Genomic DNA, 23,447 nt, shown 5'->3' with positions numbered 1-23,447 from the left:
CTCACCTCAGCCTCCCAAAGGCGCGGGATTATAGGCTGAGCCACCGAGCCCAGCTATAAAATCTAGTTATTAATGCCACTTCTTTTTGTACCATTCTCTTAACTGAATAACATGCACACATGTGAGATCCACAAGTCAGGGAACATAATGCTCTGTACAGTGCTGAGAGTACAATTAAATATCATAAATATATGATAACTTAGATTTACTATGGTGAAAGAAATAAAATCACCATCTGTAATTTTCTTATAGCTTTTGTATATATCCCTCATTTACCCTGAAAGTATATAACTGAAAAGACATAATTAATTAAGCATAATAGAGGTTGAAATAATCAGGAAAAATTTAGATAAATACAATAAGGTATGGATGGCAGAAATAAAACAAATAGTTTGAGCAAACACCTAGAAATATTCTGGAATATTTTCTAGGAATATTTCTCATCAATTTTAGAACCAATGAAGGAAGAAGAAGACAATTTCTAAAATACTGGACTCTGCCTTCTTCATCCTATTGATTCATAGCCTAAAAAAGAAAGACAAATTTTCTTTGCTGAATTTTTTAAATGCCCTTTCTATATTTTTAAGCACATCCCTATTAATAGTGATACTTGTCCCTCAATTGTGAATAGGTAAATAATGCAACAGTTTAAAAATGTTGTTTTTGTTATTACTATTCCTGACAACATATTAACAATACTAGTAATGGTAATTGCTAACACTTATTAGCACTTACTATGAACCACGAACTATTGTACTTTACATATAATAACTGAAACCTTCAACCAATGAAATAGGTACTATTGCTATCCTTGATTTGCAAATAAGAAGTTGAGGCACACAGAGCTCAAGTAACTTGCATCGAGATCACATAGCCAGTAACTGGATTTTAGGGATTTATTTATTTTAAAACTTTTTTATGTTTTAAATTTTTGTAGTGATGGGATCATGCTATGTTGCCCAGGCTGGTCCCAAACGCCTGACCTCAAGCAATCCTCCCACCTCAGCCTTCCAAAGAGCTAGGGTTATAGGTATGAGCAACCACACCTGGCAGATCTTAGTTATTCAGATGAATCTTGAATCTAAGATTTAAGATTTAAGATTTCAAGTAGTCTGGTTGATTGGAATAATCAGATAGACTGAATAGACAATTTAAACATAGTCTTTATTGTCTCCCAGTATAAAAAACGATTAAATTGAGTAGAGTGATTTAAGCCAAACTTAGTCTTAGCTTCAAAAACATCTATTTCCTGATATTCAACAAAAATGTACCTGTGAGTCATATTTAGCGTAATAATTTCTTTAAAAAAATAAAGATTCTGACATAGTTTTCACACATCTAATATAAGTAATTTCAAGCAAACCTTTAGCATGTTTTATATTATAACCTGATATTCTGGCCAGAACAGTCTGTATCCATCGTGCCAGGGTCAAAAGTTGAGCAAGTGCTTCTGCATTCTCACTGAAAAATGATATTTAAAAATCATTAAAGCCATTGGTACAAAGTCAAACTGAAAAGCTGAACTTAGTCTTTCCTTGGATAAATGGCTATATAAAAAAGTTAAATTCTTCCAGGTTAATTTTCTAGGTCATAGAAATGTGACTGAAAATAGTAGCTTTCTGGGAGGGGAGGGGAATTTTTAATGTGCAAGAAATAAGATACGACCCATATGCCCATCACCCAGAAGCAATGTCAGGAAATGTAATCACCATTCTATAGTTGCTCAAGTCAAAAACTGGGTGTTGTCACTGATTCCTCTGATTCTCTCACACTCCACATTCAAATCTGTTAGCTAGTCTTGCAGGTTTGACATTCTAAATATGTCCCAAGTTGGTTACTTCCTTCTAGCTCTACGACTACTACCCTACTCCAAGTCACATAAGCCCTCACCTGGATTACTTCAATAGACTCCTAACTGTTCTTCCTGCTTCTATTCCTGTGTTTCATTATTAATTGTGAATTCATCATACAGCAGCTAGAGGGATCTCCTAAAAATGTAAATTGAATCATTATCACTCCCCTGTTCAAAATACTCCAGTGGTTTCTCATCACATATAAAAACTCTAACTTTTAGTTGATAAGCCCTCTTATGATCTCGTCTTTGTTTGCTCCATTCTGGGCACACTGCCTTCTTGCTGTGCCCCAAACATGACAACTGGGTTCCTAATTTGGGACCTCTGCTCTTGATATTTTCTATGCTTAGAATTTTCTTCCAGAGTAGTGCTACTTATCTCTCACTTCACTGAGGTCTCTATTCACATGTCACCATCTCAGAAAGGAGCTCCCTGCTAACTGTAATTAGCCTCATGCTCCAATTTGTCTTTAGCCCTTTACCCTGACGCTTTAGTTTTTTTCATGGTATTTCCCACTACTCAACACCTTGTCTTTTTTGTGTTACTGCCAGACTTTCCTTCCTGAAATGTAAATTTCGTAAGAGCAGGGACTTGATCCAGACTGTTATTATTGAGTTGGAGTCTCACTCTGTCATCCAGCTGGAGGGCAGTGCACGCTCACGGCCACCACAGCCTTGACCTGCTGGGCTTAGGTGATCCTTCTGTCTCTGCCTTCCAAGTAGCTGGAACTACAGGTGCACGCTACCATGCCTGGCTTATTTTTTTATTTATTGTAGAGACGAGGTCTCACCAAGTCGCCCAGGCTGGTCTTGAACCCCCAGGCTCAGGCAATCCTCTTGCTTCAGCCTCCCAAAGTGCTGGGATTACAGGTTGAGACACTGCGCCCAGTCCAGACTGTTATCAAGAAGAGGGTAGCCGGGCTCGGTGGCTCAGCCTGTAACTTTGGGAGGCTGAGGTGAGTGGATTGCCTGAGCCCGCGGGTTCATGACCCGCCTAGGCAACTTGGCGAGACCTCATCTCTACAATAAATCAAAAATTAGCCGGGCGTGTTAGCGTGTGCCTTGTAGTTCCAACTACTTGGAAGGCTGAGGCAGAAGAATCGCTGGAGCCCAGGAGGTCGATGCTGGGGTGGCCGTGAGTGTGCACGCCACTGTACTCCAGCCTGGGCAAAGAAGTGAGACTCCAACTCAAAAAAAAAAAAGAACAGGGTTATTAAAAAGGGGGGGGACCAGAAACAGTGTTATTAAAAAAGACTATAAAGTAGAAATCTGTTTACTGAAACAATAGTCCTGAGTGAAGTTAAAATGAACTGTGTCAAAATTCAGACATTTGGGCACAAAGTTGACCCAAGAAATTTTTTTGATTCTCAAAATTGAAAGTGTGCTATAGACTGACTATGATCAGTATCTTTAGAAATATGTACTCATTGGTTTTATATTTTTGATAAATTTATATTATAAATTTGTGATAAATCTTTAATCAAAATAATAATTTTTATATGCTGTTATTTGTAACATCTTAGATTATACTTGTACTAATTTTCTTAAGTACAAAAAGGCAAATATATTCAACTATACAGGTAAGTGCAAATGCCTAATAAAAATGTTATATAAAATTACATATTTCAGATCCAGGGTAACAAAACTATTACTATAGATTAAAAGTGTTAGCTGGGTGCAGTGGCTCATGTCTATAATCCCAGCACTTTGGAAGGTGGAGGTGAGAGGATTGCTTGAGCCCACGAGTTCAAGACCAGCCTGAGCAACATGGTGAGACCTCGCTGGGCATGGTGGCGCATGCCTATAGTTCCAGCTACTTGGAAGGCTAAGGCAGAAGAATCGCCTGAGCCCAGCAGGTTGAGGCTGCAGTGGCCATAAGCGTGTCATTGCACTCTAGCCTACGCGACAGACAGAGACTCCAACTCAAAAAAAAAATAGTGTTCCAGGGTTCTAAGAGACTTGATAATAAGGATTACCCTGAAGCATCCTATTCTTAAAGACATCAAGGAAAGCAGTAGCTGCATATTCCTTAATAAGAATAAATAATAATCCTTATTTTGGGGAGCCATTGTGTAAAAATGGCTTATACAGGCTAACAAGAAGTTGGAAAGTCACTTTATTTTATTATGATTTATTTTATCTTTGTCTTCTGGTCTATAGTTAAGTAAGGCTTTGGAGTCAGGTCTGGGTTCAAATCCTGGATCTGTCTTGGGATAAGTAAAAACTACCCATAGTCTCCAATTCCTTATCTTTAAATGGAAATAAGAGTATCTACTTCATTAGGTTATTGTGAGAATTAAATAAGATAGTGCACCATGTGCTTATTAGAGTTCCTAGAACACATTACTCAGTAAGGGAAGGATAACTTTTTCTGACTCTACCTTCTTCCTGAAAGATGACATTCTATGTCCCAATATGCTGAGGAAGACAATTTCCAAATTAGGCTTTTCAATGACACAGAATAGTAGAGCTAGAGCAACTATTTATCAGTACTGCTTGCCAAACCTAACATCTCTGAACTCTATGTTATGGGGACATATTAAAGGAATTTTTATCAATAAAACCATTTTCTAGCCGGGCTCGGTGGCTCAGCCTGTAATCCCGTGCCTTTGGGAGGCTAAGGTGAGTGGATTGCCTGAGCCCGCGGGTTCAAGACCCGTCTGGGCAACTTGGCGAGACCTCATCTCTACAATAAATCAAAAAATCAGTCGGGCATGATAGCGCGTGCCTGTAATTCTGGCCACTCAGAAGGCTGAGGCAGAAGGATCGCCGGAGCCCAGCAGGTGAGGCTGTGGTGGCCGGGAGCGGCCACTGCACTCCAGTCTAGGCGACCGAGTGAGACTCCAACTCAAAAAAAAAACCAAAAAAAAACAAAACAAAAAAACCCATTTTCTTTAGCAGAACTTAGGTTTATCATTACAAATTCAAGGAGTTTTAAAGCAACTGAAATAGCAACAATATAAATAGTACTGTTATCATCATATAGAAGAGTGAGAATACAGAAATATATCATTAAGTGTTCAAATTATCATAAAAACAAATGAATTTACTGTTAAATTCCACTTTTATATAATCAAAATATAAAAATTTAGAAACACCATGGGATTCAACACTTTCCAAAGATAAATGTGATGAAGATAGTGTTTTTATTTATCTTATCTTAACAGTAACATTTTGTTCATGTGTCTAAAGCTATAGCATTTGGACCTTTAGAAAAATAGAATAAAAAAAGAAATACAAAGAACATCAGAGCTACCAAACACCAAATGGCAACTCTGACGATGGCAAAGAGCCAAGGAAGGAATACTTTTTTTTTTTTTGAGTTGGAGTCTCACTCTGTCACCCAGACTGGAGTGCAGTGGCCGCTCCCGGTCACCGTAGCCTTGACCTGCTGGGCTCCGGCGATCCTTCCGCCTCAGCCTTCTGAGTAGCCGGAATTACAGGCATGCACTATCACGCCCGGCTAATTTTTTGATTTATTGTAGAGATGAGGTCTCGCCAAGTTGCCCAGGTGGGTCTCAAACCCGCGGGCTCAGGCAATCCACTCACCTCAGCCTCCCAAAGCGTAGGATTACAGGCTGAGCCACCGAACCTGGCTAATACGTTTTTTTTACATCTTTGTTCATGTGAGTGTTAAGACAGAGATTGGAGTTCTATTGCTATAATGGCTGCTGCACAACACATAGATTTGAGTAGATAAATATTCAAGTCCAAAAATTAAGCTTTTAATCACATTTTTAAAGTATGATACAAATTACAAAATAGAAAAGTATTAACTCTTTTAAAGTGTAAACTAGTAATCTAACACAACAGGTACAAATAAAAGAACTAAAGACAGCTTTCAAGAAATTAACCAAAACATAAATTAAAATATACCTGTTTATCTTCTGAGGTTGCAAAGGAATAATGGGGATCACAGTATTGCACAGAGACTTGCAAAGAGGGCAAAGATACTCTCCACTTTCCAAGTCAAAAAGGTCAACATGAATACGCTGCTGGGAGCTCAGCTGTACAGCTTCAAAATACCTGTAAAATTCCAAAAACACAGGCCCATTTAGAACTACACATGTATCTTTGCTCGAATCCAAGAATAAACCCTGGAATAACCACCCCAGTAAGCATCTATAGAAACTACATGCAAAAATACAGAAGGTATAATTATGGAAGAAAGAGGCTGCCTTTTCTTTTGGGAGCAGACTGGAAAATACATCAGGGCAGATACAAATTTAAAAATAAGTTTACTGAATCATGACTTTTCTCCTGCCTCAACAGCATGGAGATACTTGCAGATACTACTTCCCTCAGTTTCCAATGACCAACTAGTGAGGGCTATCATAGGAAAATCGTGTATTTTAATCTAACACCAAATGGGTAAACTCTGCACAAAACATTTCTTAGAATTACATTTCTGAATTTTATCTTTTCCAGAGACAAAACTAGAGCTTTTGTTCTATTTTCTTTTTTTTTTTTTTTTGAGTTAGAGCCTCACTCTGTCGCCCAGGCTGGGGTGCAGTGGCATACTCACAGCCACCCCAACGTCAACCTGTTGGGCTCTGGCGATCCTTCTGCCTCAGCCTTTCAAGTAGCCAAAACTACAGGCGCGCACTACCATGCCCAGCTAAATTTTTATTTATTGTAGAGATGAGGTCTCGCCAAGTTGCCTGGGCTGGTCTTGAACCCATGGGCTCAGGCAATCCACTCGCCTTGGCCTCCCAAAGTGCTGGGATTATAGTCTGAGCCACCGATCCTGGCCCTATTTTCTATTTCAAAGGTACTTTTCACTGCAGTGTGCTTTGAGGGGAATAAAATTAAAAATTTTTTTAAAACATGAATACTAATGAAGAGCAACTGATTAGTGGAAGGCAAGCACAAAAGAATAGAAAAAATCCAAAGTTGATAACTTTATACACTACTTTCCAAGGCTGGTAACAATTAGTATCATGCAAACAATTAGAAACTAAAACTGCTTCAACTATTCAAATAAGAAAGAAAAGAAGACATGAGAAAACATGCCTTTTTGTGGCCTTGAGTGAACTTCAATGTTCCTAGTCTCTTTCAAGAACATGTCAGAAGGACAACTTACTTCTGCCAGCACACTGCATGCATTACATGACCACAGCTTCCTGTGTAAGTTCCATATGCCAAGTCTGGATCCATAAAAAGTGGGTCCAGGGTTTCTGGTACAAGAAGACAAAAATAAGATGTATGCATCTCTTCCAAAGTTATAAGGAAGGGTGGTGGGAGAGAAAGAGGGGTTATCAGGTCCAAAGTCTATTCACAAATTTTCTTAGGAATGTCCAAGCAAAGTGCTACAGTATCATGACAGCAGGATATATATTCTTAATAGTAATAAAAAAGAGAAATGCATAAAACTAGACTGTTAGATATGACTCTAAAGTAAGTATAGACTAATGATAATTCTATCTTTGATTTACATTTTAATTTTGAACACTAGGTTAAACTGCATTATCTTTGTTGCTGAAGTGATTTTCTTTTCTTTCTTTCCTTTTTTTTTTTTTCCCTCACTCTGTTGCCCAGGCTGGAGTGTAGTGGTACAATCACAGCACACTATAGTCTCAAACTCCTGGGCTCAAGTGATCCTCCCTCACCCTCCCAAATACCTAGTAGTACAGGAGCACAATATCATACCAGTGAATTTTATTATTTTTTAAAGAGATAGGGTCTCCTTATATTGTCCAGGCTGGTCTCAACTCCTGGCCTCAAGTGATTCTCCTACCCTGACCTCCCAAAGCACTGGGTTTAAAGGTATGAGCTACCATACCTGGCCGTGTTGAAGTGATTTTCTATGATTCAAGCATAATTTACTTTTTTAATTTTAAGAGTAACCTGACTGGATAATTATTTTAAGGCAGCAGTCCCCACCCATCTGGTGGCATCAGGGACCAGTTTCGTAGAAGACAATTTTTCCATGGACCTGGGGTGAAGGGGAGTAAGCGTAGTGGTTTCAGTATGATTCAAGTGCATAACATTTATTTTGTGCTTTATTTCTATTATTATTGTAATATACAATGAAATAATTACACAACTCACCATCAAAAAAAGAGGTATGAACAGAAGTGGGAAATAAAATAATGGGTGGGCCATGGGCATACTAAAATAAGTGTCAGATTCTGACTTAAAGCCTGCCACCAGATGCAGTTGTACAATTCAGGTACTTGCCACTCATTGATAGAGTTTTGATTTAAGTCTGCAAGCAATGGTTTATTAAGGTCGCCAGGCAATCAAAATTCACTCTTAATGTTAATCTGTGTTTGCAGCCACTTCCCAGGGTTAGCATCACCACCTCAGCTCCTTAGCCATTAGATTCTCATGAGGAGGGTGCAATCTTGATATCTCACATACACAGTTCACAATAGGGTTCGTGCTCCTATGAGAATCTAAGGCTGCTGCTGCTCTGACAGGAAATGGAGCTCAGGTAGTAATATAAGCAAGGGGAATGGAGAGCAGCTGTAAATACAGACCACTGTTCACCTCCTGCTGTGCAGCCCAGTTTCTACAAGGCCACATATTACTACAGCTCTGTGGCCCAAGAGTTGAGAACCACTGTTTTAAGGAATATTTAGGAGAATTATAACCTAGTAGAAAAAAAGCACAGATTAGGGATTTCAAATTCGGGTTTCATCACTTATAACTCATGGTCTTGGGCAAGTTACTTGCTTTTCTATGCCTCAGAGTTCACACATCTGTGAAATGGAGTCAATACCTAACTCACAGGCTGTTGTGAGGATTAAATAAGTGAATACACATTAAAATATTTAAAAAATTCCTAGCACATGTTAAGTATTCAATAAATGTTAGCCTTTATTATCATTATTATTCTTCCCAGGGTATTTAAAAAATAAAGCATCTAATTTCTGATGTGATGTAAGAAATGCAATGTATTACCTAATTAGAATTCTACCCAAGAAAATGTTTAACATGAATCTAATAATGAGGCAACAATCAGACAAATTCACCATGTGAAACATTATACAAAACAATTGGTTTGAATTCTTCAAAAAAGTTATCATAATTAAAAAAGAGAGAGACAGGAGGTTGAGGGGGTGAGGTGGGAGGATTGCTTGAGCCCAGGAGGTCAAGGCTGTGGTGGGCTATGCTCATGCCACTGGGTGACAGAGTGAGATGGGGACCAAAGTGAGGCCCGGATTTTACCTGTACAATGACCATTTGTATACCTAACTCTGAATTGTACGCCACATCTCATTTTTTAATTTTTAATTTTTTTGCGCCACATCTTTAAAAATGAGAGAGAGAGAGAGAGAGAGACAGACAGACAGACAGACACAAAGAGAGAAGGGACTATTCTAGATTAAAGTCGACAAAAGAAGACAATCAAAGCAACACATGGAACATGTTTGGACTATGAGTGGGGAAAAAAAAGTCTAGCTATTGAAGATACTTTGAGAACAGTTGGGAAAATATGGATTTTATACTGAATTACTAACATTCTTAAATATGATAAGAGTATGGAAGATATACAACAGATAGTCCTCAATTTTAGAAAATACATGTAGAAATATTTAGGGAAGAAACTTTATGATGCCTGCAACCTACTTTGAAGTGGTTCAGCTAAAAGAAACAGAGACAGGGAAGAAGACAGACAGAGTGATAGAATGAACAATGTGGCCAAGCTCTAACAAAAATTAAAAACAAAACAATAAAACAAAGCAGTCATATGACATGTAAAAATCTAGACTATTTTACATATGGGTAAATTGTGATCTGATCAAATAGCACTAAATATAGCCTCACTCCCAAACTTCCATATAGTATTTTTTCAATTAACATAGGCATGAAATGAAATTCTCAAAAGGATATAATTTGTTAAACAATACATACCCCCTGAGAGTTCTATAGGTTTTCCCCTGTGTTGGGTTAAGGCGGTGGATTTCTGGACACAAGCTGATAATACCATGGCATTATTTTCTATTTTCACCTCTTGCTCTTCTTGGCAGAGGATGCATGTCAGCACCTCCTTTTCAGTAACAGACGGACCCCGTTTAGGACCCAAAGCAATTCTAGAGTAGTCACTGACTGCTGGGGTGCTATCAAAAGAAATGACCAGAAATGAGGACACATGTTTTGGTCACTTGTCTTTATATTTTGGTAGATTTTAAGTAACTATAAGCAAGATCATTAAGTACAAAAATAATTTTTTTAAAAATGGTATTTAGTAATATTAACTTAAAAGTTTTCCCCTTGACTTTTCTGGCTTTTATCAATTATTTGTTTATTAGAATGCACAGGTGCTGCTAAGTGTAAAAAGATAAAAAAATAGAATACATACTATAATTATATTTAATTCACTATACCAACAATTTTACTTAATTTACTGGGTTATTAGTCTTTTCTGACTATAAATGTAATGCATGCTTACTGAAGAAATTTAGGAAAATCAAGAAAAGTATAAAGAAAATAAAAAGCATTATATTCCCACAACCTAGAGATGACCATTAGTAATCTTGCATATTTCCTTATAGTCTGCTACTTATACTTCTTCACATAAATGACATCAAATTATATACAGATTTGTATCCTGCTTTATTTACTTATATCTTTGTTATATACTGATAATATACTTCTTTATATAAATAGCATCACATTATATACCCAGATTTACATCCTGCTTTATTCACTTGCTTCTTTGTTATATTCTGATGCCATTAAAATTTCTTCAGAAACATTTTTAGATGGCTGCACAGTATTCTTACTATATGTGCCATAATAGTGTTATCCATTTTCTGTCATTAGGTATTGAGGTTTCTATTCTATTATGGTAGCTATTCAAACTAAAAAACTTACACCTTAAAGATTCAGAAATTCTTAGGATCTACTGATGTGTGCAATATTAATATATACACAATAGCAAAAATTTACAATGTGCTGATTGTGAAGTCATGCACTATCTCAAATATTTTACATGTTTACTTACTTAATCCTTAGAATAATCCTACAAGGTAGGATTTTTCAGATAAACTGAAACTACAGACTTAACTAATGACTCATCACTAGTAAGTAGCAGAGCCAGGATTTAACCCAGGGAATCTGGCCTCACAGACCATGCTCTGAACTACTTTGCAAGATTGCCTCTGTGCAAGAAGCTCCCTGAAATATGGTACACCATTCAACCAACTGGAAATAAATGTACATCAATCATGTAAAGGAACTTATATAATATAAACATTATGTAGTTTTAATATTTATTTATTCATGTATTCATTTATTTATGTATTTATTTATTTATTGAGTTGGAGCCTCACTCTGTTGCTCAGCTGCTGAGCAGTGGCATGCTCATGCCACTGCAGCGTTGACCTGCTGGGCTCAGGAGATCCTTCCACTTCAGCCTTCCAAATAGCTGGAACTACAGATGTGTGCCATCATGCCCAGTTAATTTTTTTTATTTTTTGTAGAGATGAGGTCTTGCCATGTTGCCCAAGCTGGTCTCAAACCCGTAGGTTCAGGCAACCCTTTAGCCTCTACCTCCCAAAGTAGTGGGATTGCAGGTGTAAGCCACTGCACCAGGCTTCATTACGTAGTTTTTAAAAGGTGGGTCTCAAGTAGGTCTGGTACCACCTCTAGGAGGCATATAGTAATAAACATATGTAAGAGGCTTACTTTTTGATTATCATAAGGTACTCATGGGCATGAGATGCTAAATATCTCACAATTCATGGAACAGTCTTTCAGAAACAGAATTGCTGCCCAAATGTCAAGATTGAGAAACACTGAACTCATTTGATATGTAAGAACATATATAGATTTTTCAAGACATACTATTAAGTAAAAATGGGAAGTTATGGAATGATATACACATAATACCATTAATACAAATAAAAAGAAAAGGCTGAAAGTCTGAATGACACTATACATTTTCTTTTTTTTGTGAGTTGAGGTCTCACTCTGTTGCCCAGGTTGGAATGCAGTGACAAGATCATGGCTTACCACATTCTTGATCTCCTGGACTCGGGCCATCCTTCTGCCTAAGCCTCCTGAGTAGCTGGGACTACAAGCATGTACAACCACACCTGGTTAATGTTTCAACTTTTGTAGAGGTCTTAGTATGTTGCCTAGGCTGGTTTCAAACCCCTAGGCTCAAGTGATCCTCTTGCCTCAGCCTCCCAAAGTGCTGGGATTACAGGTATGAGCCACTGTGCCCAGTTGGACACTATAAAATTTCTGTGGTTATATGCATTTGTATGTAATAGCATGTAAAAATTCTGGCAAGATACTCATAAAACTTACAACCAGAGAACCTCTGAGAAAGAGCAGAAAGATGTCCAGGATTTGGGTTGATGCTCAAATGGAACTTTAGCTTTATCTCTAGCATTCAATTTTTAAAATGAAAACATATTAATATAACTATGTAATGACAATTTTGGCTAGGAATGATGGCATATGCCTGTTGTCTTAACTACTCAGGAGGCTGAAACAGGAGGATTGTTTGAGTCTAGGAGTTCAAGGCTATAGTGTGCTATACTCATGCCTGTGAATAGCCACTGTACTCCAACAACATAGCAAGACTCTGTCTCTACAAAAAAATTAAAAAATTAGACAGCTGAGGTGTTGTGTGACTGTAATCCCAGATACTTGGAAGGCAGAGGTAGGAGGAACTCTTGAGCCCAGAAGTTGGAGTCTGAAGTGAGATATGATCATGCCATTGTACTTCAGTCAAGGTTACAGAGTGAGATCCTGTCTCTTGAACAAAACAAAACAAAACAGAATATATTTGAGGTTTTGGAATAGGGAAAGCTTTCTTGAACAAGTGAAAGATCTTTACAATGAGAAGTATAAAACGCTGCTCAAAGAAATCAAGGATGACACAAATGGAAAAATATTCCATGCTCATGGATTGAAAGAATCAATATTGTCAAAATGTCCATTCTACCCAAGGCAATCTAGAGATTCAATGCATTACCCATCAAAACTACCAACATAATTTTTCTCAGACCTGGAAACAAAACAAAAAGTCATATGGAAACGAAAAAGATAACGAATAGCCAAAACTATCCTCAGCAAAAGAACAAAGTGGGACATATCACATTTCCAGACTTCAAACTTTACTACAATGATACAGTAGCCAAAACAGTCTGGTGTTGGTACAAGAACAGGCTTACAAACCAATGGAACAGGACAGAGATTCCAGAAGCAAAAACTTGATTGCTAAACCAACTCATCTTTGACAAAGCCACCAATAACAACAACCGGGGAAAGGAGACCATATTTAGCAAATGGTGCTAGGAAAACTGGCTGACCACATGCAGAAGAACGAAACTGGACCCCTACCCATCACCATATACAAAACTCAATGCTAAATGAATCAAAGACCTGAACACAAAACCTCAAACTATAAGAACCCTGGAAGAAAATGTAGGAAACACTCTTATAGACATCGGAGTAGACAACCAATTCTTGACCAAATCCCCAAAAGCGAAAGCCATTAAAAACTAAGACAAGTGGGGCCTCATCAAACTGAAAAGCTTTTGCACAGCAAAAAACCATCAAGAGAGTGGGGAGATAACCCATAGTAAGGGAAAAAATATTTGCTAATTATGTATCTGACAAAGGCCTAACATCCAGGATCTATAAGGAAATCAAACAAGCTGAAAGGAAAAAAAAAAAGCCTATTAAAAAGTGGGCAAAGAACACCAATAGACACTTTTCAAAAAAGATCTATAAGCAGTCAACAGATACATTAAAAAATGCTCAGGCCGGGCTTGGTGGCTCAGCCTGTAATCCCGCGCCTTTGGGAGGCTGAGGTGAGTAGATTGCCTGAGCCCGCGGGTTCGAGACCCGCCTGGGCAGGCGAGACCTCATCTCTACAATAAATCAAAAAATCAGCCAGGCATGGTAGCACGTGCCTGTAATTCCGGTTACTGGGAAGGCTGAGGCAGAAGGATCTCCAGAGCCCAGCAGGTTGAGGCTGCGGTGGCCAGGAGCGGCCTCTGCACTCCAGTCTGGGCGACAGAGTGAGACTCCAACTCAAAAAAAAAAAAAAAATGCTCAGCCTCGCTAATCAGAGAAATGTAAATCAAAACTGCAATGAGATACCACCTAACTCCAGTAAGGATGGCCATCATTAATAAATTAAAAAACAATAGATACTGGCATGGGTGCGAAGAAAAGGGAATGTTTCTACACTGTTGTTGGGAGTGCAAGCCAGTTCAACCTCTATGGAAAGTAGTATGGCGATTCCTAAAAGAACTAGAAATTGACCTTCTATAAGATTCAGCAATCCCTCTCCTGGGAATATAACTGGAGGAACATATGTCAATCTACAAAAAAGACACACGCATGTTTATAGCCTCACTATTCACAATAACAAAAACCAACCCTACTGTCCATTGAAAGTAGACTAGATAAGAAAAATATGGTACATATACACGATAGAGTATTATGCAGCCATAAAGAAGAAAAAAAATGAACTTCACATCAAATTGGATGGAGCTGGAGACCATCATACTTTGTTATCTATCACAGAAACAAAGAACTGAATACCACATGTTCTCACTCATAAGGGAACCTGAACATTAATCACATTAGCACAAGGGAGGGATCATCAGTCGCTGGACACAGCTGGAGGGAGGGGTAGTACAAACTAGTACTAACTAGTCGTCCGGGAATTTAGTCAGATTGGTACAAATTTGTAATTCTGATAAGATAAAATAAGTACTGATAATAGCTAAGTATTTTTTCTCTCTTTTTTTTTAATTGTAGAGATGAGGTCTCACCAAGTGGCCCAGGCTGGTCTCGAACCTGTAGGCTCAGGCAATCCTCTCACCTCAGCCTCCCAAAGTGCTGGGATTATAGGTGTAAGCCACCACACCTGGTCAATAGCTAAGTATTGGTGAGAATAAAGTAAATAGGCACTCCTTTATTTGTTGTTGCTGTTTTTTTATTTTTTTTATTTTTTCATTTTAAATTTTAAAAATGTGGGATACAACTCAGGGCTGGGTATACAAATGTTCATTGTGCAGATCCCTTGTTGATGAGGTGTGCCCCACCTCCCCTGGCAGTTTCCCACTTCTGCCAATCCAGCCCCTCCCCAGCAGTTTCCTACTGCCAATCCCTTTCTTATAATATTATGATAATTGTTCAAAGTCCATTTATGAGTGAGAACATGTGGTACTCAGTTCTTTGTTTCTGTGAGTAAATAGGCACTCTTAGGCACTGTCAGGATTGGAAATTAATGAAACCATTTTGGAGGGCAATGTGACCATGTCTATTAAAACTGTGACCCTGCCTTTTCACTTACTGTATTCTATCCTTGAGAAGTTCTTGCACAGTTGCACAAGGAGGAACATCCAAAAAGATTCAAACAAATTGCAATAAGGGAAATTAGAAATTACCTAAATGTCCAAAATCAAATAAATATTTTACATCCATACCATGTAAGACCATGCAGAAGTCATAAACGATGTAGAATCTATAGTATAGAGCTATATGTACTAATATGAAAAGATTTATAAGATATTGAGAAAGCAAGCTGAAGAACAAAATATATGGTAAAACACTAAAAACATGAAATGAACTTCATTATGTCTTCATGTACACATGTTTATAGATGTGTAGAAAGAAGTCTAGAACAATAATAATTTATAATCATGGTTATATGTGAAGAAAGAGCAGGCATGTAAGAGGATGGTCAAAGGGGACATACTGACTTATTTGAATTGTTTTCTTTTTTTTTTGAGTTGGAGTGTCACTCTGTCGCCCAGACTGGAGTGCAATGGCCGCTCCCGGCCACCGCAGTCGCAACCTGCTGGGCGCCGGCGATCCTTCCGCCTCAGGCTGCCAAGTAGCTGGAACTACAGGCAAGCGCTACCACGCCCGGCTCATTTTTTGATTTATTGTAGAGATGAGGGCTCGCCAAGTTGCCCAGGCGGGTCTTGAACCCGCGGGCTCAGGCAATCCACTCACCTCGGCCTCTCAAAGTGCTGGGATTACATGCTGACCCACCGAGCCTGGCCTGAATTGTTTTCAATGAGAACACATTCATAAATTACATGATCGATCAATGAGGCAATATAAATAAATAATGAAATCAGTTTTGCTTATATTTTCTACTTTTATTGTCAGTAGTTTCTAACTACTTTTTAAATAGTATGTTGTCAATACATGCTATCTAGAGGTGGGACTTCCATTTGTTTTTTAAATTTTTACTTATTTCTAATTTTATTACACTATAGTTGGCCAAGGAAAGCTTGTTTTCACATCTTTTTTTATTTAATCTTCAATATAGTCATTACTTTTTATGGTCCTTGTTGGCATACTCAGCTTTAGGATTATGGACATATCACATAGGTTATAATATGTTTACTATTATTGCAAAAGCACAGTTTTACAATACATGTTGTACTTACAACACACTGTCTTAAATAGTAGTGAAAGCTTGTTTTTAAAAATGGGTGTAAGGGGATATTTTCAGTATTTTAAATTTCTTGGAAGGCCTTTCAAAGCACCATTATTTTGCCTCCTTCCTCTCCCATTGTATCTATGTGACAGGCCACAAAGCATGACTCAGAAGGCTAACCGACTTCTCTAAGAGCATACTACAGTCAGAACACAGAAGACCGGATTTCTTAACTTCTATTCCAATATGCTAAGCATGCCTGTAGCTATAGGCATTGTCTTCTCTCTCTTTAAGAAAAAAAGGAAAATTTGTTTCCAATATGCAATAACTGCAGTTATGTTTATCAGAATAAAAGTAATATGGAACATGTGAACTGATGTATAAATGTGTATCTAAAAGTACTCATACATAAAAATAACAGCAGTTGATTTCTACTTTTTGTTCTTTCACTTTCATCTTTTTGTGCATAAAGCTTCTTAACTTTATTGCGCCCTTGAATCATTTATCAATATAAACGTCTATTCAATAAATATTTTAGAGCCTTCACAGTGACCTTCCCAGCTTAAAAATAGTTGAATTCTTCTTACCATAAAATACATTTTAGAAATGCACAGTTTAAAGTGAATATTTAATTTTTCCTCCTCAAACTGAAAAACCAAAAACCGCTAATTTTTGGTTCTGCTTTGTTTTACCTCTCTTCCTCCATAATGGAGTCTTCTTTCCCAGGCATTTCTGATGTATTGTCATACATGAGTTTATGAGTTTCAATGAAGTTTTTCTGCAAGGCAGACATCTGAGCCATGATCTTCTGGCGATGTAGTCTAGCAGCTTCAGCTTTTCTTTTTCGTTCTGCTTTTTCTTTATCATGAGCAATCTGGGTATTAAGAAACCACAAAATTAGGGAAAAATCCACTGTTAAAAATTTACACACACTGTTCAGTTGGCAAAACTGCTTAGAATAAGATTTTGAAATACTTGATTATCCATTAAAGCCTAGATTCAATTTAATGTTTTGAAATTAGCATTACAGGCTACGTTACATAATATAACTAATTGCTTCTTTGGTTATTTCAATAATTTAATGTGAAAAGCCAAGTACCTTAAATATCCAATAAATTGCCTTTTATACTCAAAAAAGGTACATTAAGAAATAAAATTAGATAAAATGAAATTTTAAAATCACTTATCAGTCACTTAGTCACTGACATTTAATCAATTTAAACCAATTTGATGATGTCTAATAGCTAAGACTGAGAACTTTAACAAAATTGCTGAGAGGTATTTGGTGCCTTTTTAATTTTCTATTCTTACTTAAGTACAATGTGTTAGTCTTTTAGGAAGTACAGATAATAACCAGAAATAATATTCTAATAATTTAAATATTAGGATCATCAAAACCAAATTAACTATATTATGAAAATTCATAACCTAAATATTACTGTATTTAATTGAATCTAAGATGCATCATTATCTTACATTTCTCTAATTAAAGAACGTTGTTGGTTGGGCAGAGTGACTCATGCCTGCATACCCAGTATTTTGGGAGGTCGAGGTGAGAGAATTGCTTGAGCTCAGGAGTTTAAGGTCAGCTTAGGCAACATAGTGAGAACTTATCTCTACAAAAAAATCAAAAAATTAGTTGGGCATGGTGGTGCACTCCTGTAGTACCAGCTACTTGGGAAGCTGAAGCAGAAGGATAGCCTCAGCCTAGGGGGTCAAGGCTGCACTCCAGCCTAGGCCATAATGTGAGAATCTGACTCAAAAAGACAAAGCAAACAAACAAACAAAAAAGGATGCTGGTGATTAAATTATGAGTAGACATTGATTGTGAGACATATCCCAATTTCGGACATTTAAAATATTTTTAAAATTAATGCCAGGTGTGGTAGCTCATGCCTGTAATCCCAGCACTTTGGGAGGTGGAGGCGAAAGGACTGCCTGAGCCTAGGGGTTCAAGACCAGCCTGACCAACTTGGTGAGACCTTGTCTCTACAATAAATAAAAAAATTAGCCAGGCATGGTGGAGCATGCCTACAGTCCCAGCTACTTGGAAGGCTGAGGTGGAAAGATCACCTGAGCCCAGCAGGTCAAGGCTGCTGGTAGCCATGACTGTGCCACTGCACTCCAGCCTGGGCAACAGAGTGAGATTCCAACTCAAAAAAAAAAAAAAATTTAATATGGTATTTCTAGTAGAGCTCCACTATAGACTAATGTACTCTGCTTTTGTAAAATACACATACTGTACTAAATAATTGTCAAGCACCATTAATCCCTGCAATATAAAAGTATAATGAATGAACAATGGACAGATCTCATATACTTTACAATAAGCAGGTTCTACCTAATAAAAAGAAGCAGCTTTACCTCCCAGTAAAGTTCAAAGACAGAGGAAAATGTAACCATTATTATACTTTTATTACCTCATCATTCTTAATAGACTCTGATCCTGATGTGGTTGCTACAATTAAACAAGATTTTTCTCTCAATCGCTTCACTGTGTCAAACATCTGAGGAAAAAAACAGATAAAATGTTTAAAGATTTGATTAGACTAACCAGGAACACACACACAAAAAATCACTAATCTAATTTCTTCATCAGCTTTTGACTTAAATTATTTCAATATGTCATCTTTTAAAATGTGACCCTGACTGTGACAAACACCTCCCTTGGTCCATGAGGAATTCAGCTGAGGAGTGGTCCACCAGTAGTACATTAGTTGTGAGCATGCCACTGTATGCCTTTAGAGAGTTGCCAGGAAGAATTTTTTAAATTTACAATAATATTTTTAGTGCATGTACACATAATGACAAAGATACAAAATAAAAAGTGAAATCTTCCATTCCCGGATTGTAATCCCTCTTTCCAAAAGCAACAACTAAAACAAAGATTACCCATACTTTCTCTAGGAAAAAATTATCAAAGTATATACATTTACTATTTACAACTAATTTCATAAGAGATTCTACTATGTATACTGTTTCATACCTCTTTTTTTCATGTAATCATTTATGTTTAGAGACATTTCCACAGCAGTTTATAGATATACTTCATTCTTATTAATACATGTCAGTATTTCAGCAATACATTCATAAAACTTATTTACATTTTGAAGGAGCCTTGGTCTTATGGGGAAAAGCCTTTCGCAAGGAACACTTATAACATGGCTTTATTCTGTAAGATCACATGCTTGTGCTTTTCCTGTATTTTGGTAATAAACTTTGGTATACTAACAGAAAATACATTTTCAGGAATAGGTCTCTAATTTATAGCACTGTAGGATGTGAATGGACTAAATCACAGCTCTATTTACTTTCTTAATAAAGGACTAGACTGGGTGTACTGGCTCAGAATATAATCCCAACACTTTGGGAGACCTTGACAGGAGGACAGCTTGAGGCCAGGAGTTAAAGATCAGCCTAGACAACATAATAAAACTCTGTTTCTGCCAAAAAAAATTTGCTAGGCATGGTGGCGTGTTCCCGTAGTCCCAGCTACTCTGGAGGCTGAGGCAAGAGGATCATCTGAGCCCAAGAGTCTGAGGTTACAAGGAGCTATGATCATACCACTGCACTTCAACTTGTGCAAGAGAAAGAGTTCTTCTCTTTAAACAAAAAGTTAAAAAATCAAGGACTAAATGACAGTTCAAGTTACTTTTGTAATAGTTATCTACCTCTTTTGTTTGTTTTGATTTTATTAGGTTGATGCATAAGTTCGTAGCATTTGTTTTTGGCACAGCGACACTGCAGTGTTGGGAGTTTATCATTTGTCACTTGGAATGACAATGCTGTGCTTGTGATTATGCCTTGCATTTAGCAGATTTGAAAAGTGAGTGCCATTTATGGGCTAAAGAAGATGGAGTGTCAAGTGGAAAAAAACAAACACTTCTGATAAATTCTTCTGAGTTTAACAGAGGAGTAAAGGCAGCAGAGGCAGCTCGAAACATTTGTGCTATGTATGAGGAGAATGCCATTGGGGAAAAAAATGGAAAGAAAATGGTTTCATCGTTTCAAAGAGGGCCACTTTGACCTGAGTGATTCTCCCTGTTTAGGAAGATTATTGGGCTTTGATGAAGACCTAAATGCTTTAATCTGAGATGATCCCCAAACAGTCAACCTGAGAACTGACAAATGTGATAAACTGTGACCAGTCAACCACTGCACAACATTTGCATTCCATCAGCAAGTGAAAAACACTACATACTCATGCATCAACCCAATATATACTACTAAAATAATTATATTGGTTAATTTAACGCACATACTAAACATTCATGAAATCTACTTCAAGAAAAATCTGAATTAACATAATTATCTTATAGTTACAATACCCCATTGCATTAAGCTCACTTAAGGAGTGTTTCTAATTAAGTAGTAAAAAGGGCTGACCTCTTGAAATACATTTAAGCACAAAGATTTCCAACAGATAAGTGTAAAAAATAACCACTCTACTCATTCTAATTATCAAAACAATATCTAGCTGAAAATATCAGAATATTTTAATGAATACAATGAGAGCAGAAGTTCTATAGCCCTGGCTTCATGTTTCCATGTGGTGGGTTTTCCATTAAAGTAACATTCCTGGCTTCTCTCTTGCTGCCTTATTTATTCACTCCTACCTGAAGGCACTGCCATCTACCCAGCAGCTCAAGCACCAAATCCAGGAGCATGTTTGACTCCTTGATTTTCCTCATCCCTTCCATCAAAGCTGTCAGCAAGTATTATAGATTCTACCTTCAACATACACCTTAATCAGTCCAGCTTCTCACCATCTGTATCTTAGCCTAGGGCACACTTATTTCTCACCAAGATTACTGTACTAGTGTCCTAACAGTTTCCCTGCTTTGATGCCTGCCTCCCGCAATCCACTTACTCCTCAGTAGCCAAACTGATCTTGTACAAATATAGATTAGATTATGTTATGTAAAATGCTTCAATCCTTAAAAATAACACTTAGGGCCAGACGTGCTAGCTCATGCCTGTAATCCCAGCACTTTGGGAGGCTATGGTGGGAGGGACTGTTTGAGACCAGCTTGGAAAACACAGTGAAATCTCATCTCTACAAAAAAATTAAAATAAGCCAGGTGTGATGACATTTGCCTGTAGTCCCAGCTACTCAGGAGGCTGAGATGACCTGAGCCCAGGAGGTCAAAGCTGTGGTGAGCTCTGATCGTACCACTTGCCCTCCAGCCTGGGTAACAGAGTGAGATCAACTAAAAATAAATAAATGAATCAATTAATTAATTAAAATAAAATCTACCACTTTTTCTCTCTTTTTTTTTTTTTTTGATTCGGAAGTCTCACGCCAGTCACCCAGGCTAGAGTGTACTGGCATGCTCCTGGTCACTGCAGCCTTGACTTGCTGGGCTCAGGCGATCCTTCCACCCCAGCCTGAAACTACAAGCATGTTCCACCATGCTCAGCTAATTTTTTTATTTATTGTAGCAACGTGGTCTCTCCATGTTGCCCAGGCTGGCCTCAAAGCCGTGAGCTCAGGCAGTACTCTTGTCTCAATCTCCCAAAGTGCTGGGATTACAGGCCAAGCCACCACCAACATCTATCACTTTATTCTAGCCTGTAAGGTCCTATAGGATCGGGCCCCCAGCTACACGTCTGACCTCACTGCCTACCTTTTTTCCTTCTCACTCCCACTCCCATTATGTTCCAGTAATACTGGCCTTCATTTTGGTTCTCACAGAGAACTTGCCCTGCTGTTCCCTCTTCCTGGAGTGCTCTTCCAGGTTCTTGTAAGACTGACTCCATGTTATTCAGGTCTTAGTTCCACTGTCATCTTCTGAGGAAGGCCTTCTGAAACTACCCAAAGTAACCCTCTACTCATCTAATGAATTGCTCTGAAACTTTCTTGTTTACTTAATGCCTGTACCTCAACTAGAGTATATACTCCATGATAGCAAGAATCTTGTCTGTCTCGTTTAGAGTTTAGAAATGAACTTGGCACAAAGTATGTATTCAGTCCATGTTGACTAAATAATGACACAAGTAAATCTTATTTTTTTAAAACTCCACAAAAACATAGGAAAAGTAACTAATACGAAAAACGAGTAATCATAAAAATCAGTAGTAAATCACTTGAAAATAGAAGAATATAGTGGTTTAATTTTAGAAACAAGCAGATCATTCGTTTTTCTTTTTTTTTGAGTTGGAGTCTCACTCTGTTGCCCAGACTGGAGTGCAGTGGCTGCCACCAGCCACCACAACCTCGACCTGCTGGGCTCCAGCGATCCTTCTGCCTCAGCCTTCCAAGTAGCTGGAACTACAGGTGCACGCTACCACGCCTGGCTAATTTTTTGATTTATTGTAGAGATGAGGTCTCGCCAAGTTGCCCAGGCGGGTCTCGAACCTGTGGAATCAGGCAATTCACTCACCTCAGCCTCCCAAGGCACGGGATTACAGGCTGAGCCACCGAGCCCGGCTAGATGATTCTCAATTATTTATTTATTTATTTATTTTTGAGTTGGAGTCTCACTCTGTTGCCCAGGCTGGAGTGCAGTGGCACACTTGCAGCCACCAGTGTCCACCTGCTGGGCTCTGGCATCCTTCTGCCTCAGCCTTCCAAGTAACCAGAACTACAGGCACACGCTACCATGCCCAGCTAATTTTTTTTTTTTTTTACTTATTGTAGAGATGAGGTCTCGCCAAGTTGCCCAGGCTGATCTCAAACCCACGGGCTCAGGCAATCCACTCGCCTCAGCCTCCCAAAGTGCTGGGAGTACAGGCTGAGCCACTGAGCCTTGCCAAATCTTAAATATTTAAACCAGGATATGTGATTTTTCTTTTTTAGTTTACCTGAAGTATCCATGTTATCATGTCCTTCTGGCCTTCTAACTGGGGAATTCCTTTGAGTTTTTCCAAAAGCATTTGTATATTCTGAGCATTCATGGCTGAACTTCCCAATCCTTTTTTAAAATACAAAGTTACACATCATAAATAAATATATACAGTCATCCCTCAGTATCCTCAGGGGGATTGGTTCCAGGACCCCTGTACACATCAAAATCCATGGCTGTTCAAGTCCTATATATAAAATGGTATAGTATTTGCATATAATCTATGTATATCCGTCTGTATACTTTAAGTAATCTCTAGATTACTTGGAACATCTAATACAATGTAAATGCTATGTAAATAGTTGCTACACAGTATTGTTTAGGGAATAATGATAAGAAAAAAACGTCTGTACATGTTCAGTACAGATGCAACCATCCA

The 23,447-nt window shown here is 38.0% G+C and overlaps 1 protein-coding gene across 1 annotated transcript in view; it reads right to left on the bottom strand.

Moving 5' to 3' along the window:
- UBR1 (ubiquitin protein ligase E3 component n-recognin 1) overlaps positions 1-23,447 on the bottom strand; it is a 144,870-nt gene that overhangs the window by 34,987 nt on the left and 86,436 nt on the right. The window contains exons 27-33 of the mRNA XM_008069944.1: positions 23,028-23,137; positions 18,644-18,730; positions 16,916-17,097; positions 9,713-9,918; positions 6,936-7,029; positions 5,729-5,878; positions 1,364-1,461 (exon numbers count right to left, since the gene is read on the bottom strand). Of these exons, the coding sequence (XP_008068135.1) occupies positions 1,364-1,461; positions 5,729-5,878; positions 6,936-7,029; positions 9,713-9,918; positions 16,916-17,097; positions 18,644-18,730; positions 23,028-23,137 (927 nt within the window). The remainder of the gene's footprint in view (positions 1-1,363; positions 1,462-5,728; positions 5,879-6,935; positions 7,030-9,712; positions 9,919-16,915; positions 17,098-18,643; positions 18,731-23,027; positions 23,138-23,447) is intronic.

Source organism: Carlito syrichta, unplaced genomic scaffold (genome assembly GCF_000164805.1).
Source record: "Carlito syrichta isolate Samal-C Ts95f unplaced genomic scaffold, Tarsius_syrichta-2.0.1 Scaffold312570, whole genome shotgun sequence".
Classification (NCBI taxonomy): Eukaryota; Metazoa; Chordata; class Mammalia; order Primates; family Tarsiidae; genus Carlito; species Carlito syrichta.
This window is presented reverse-complemented; position numbering and strand designations above follow the sequence as displayed.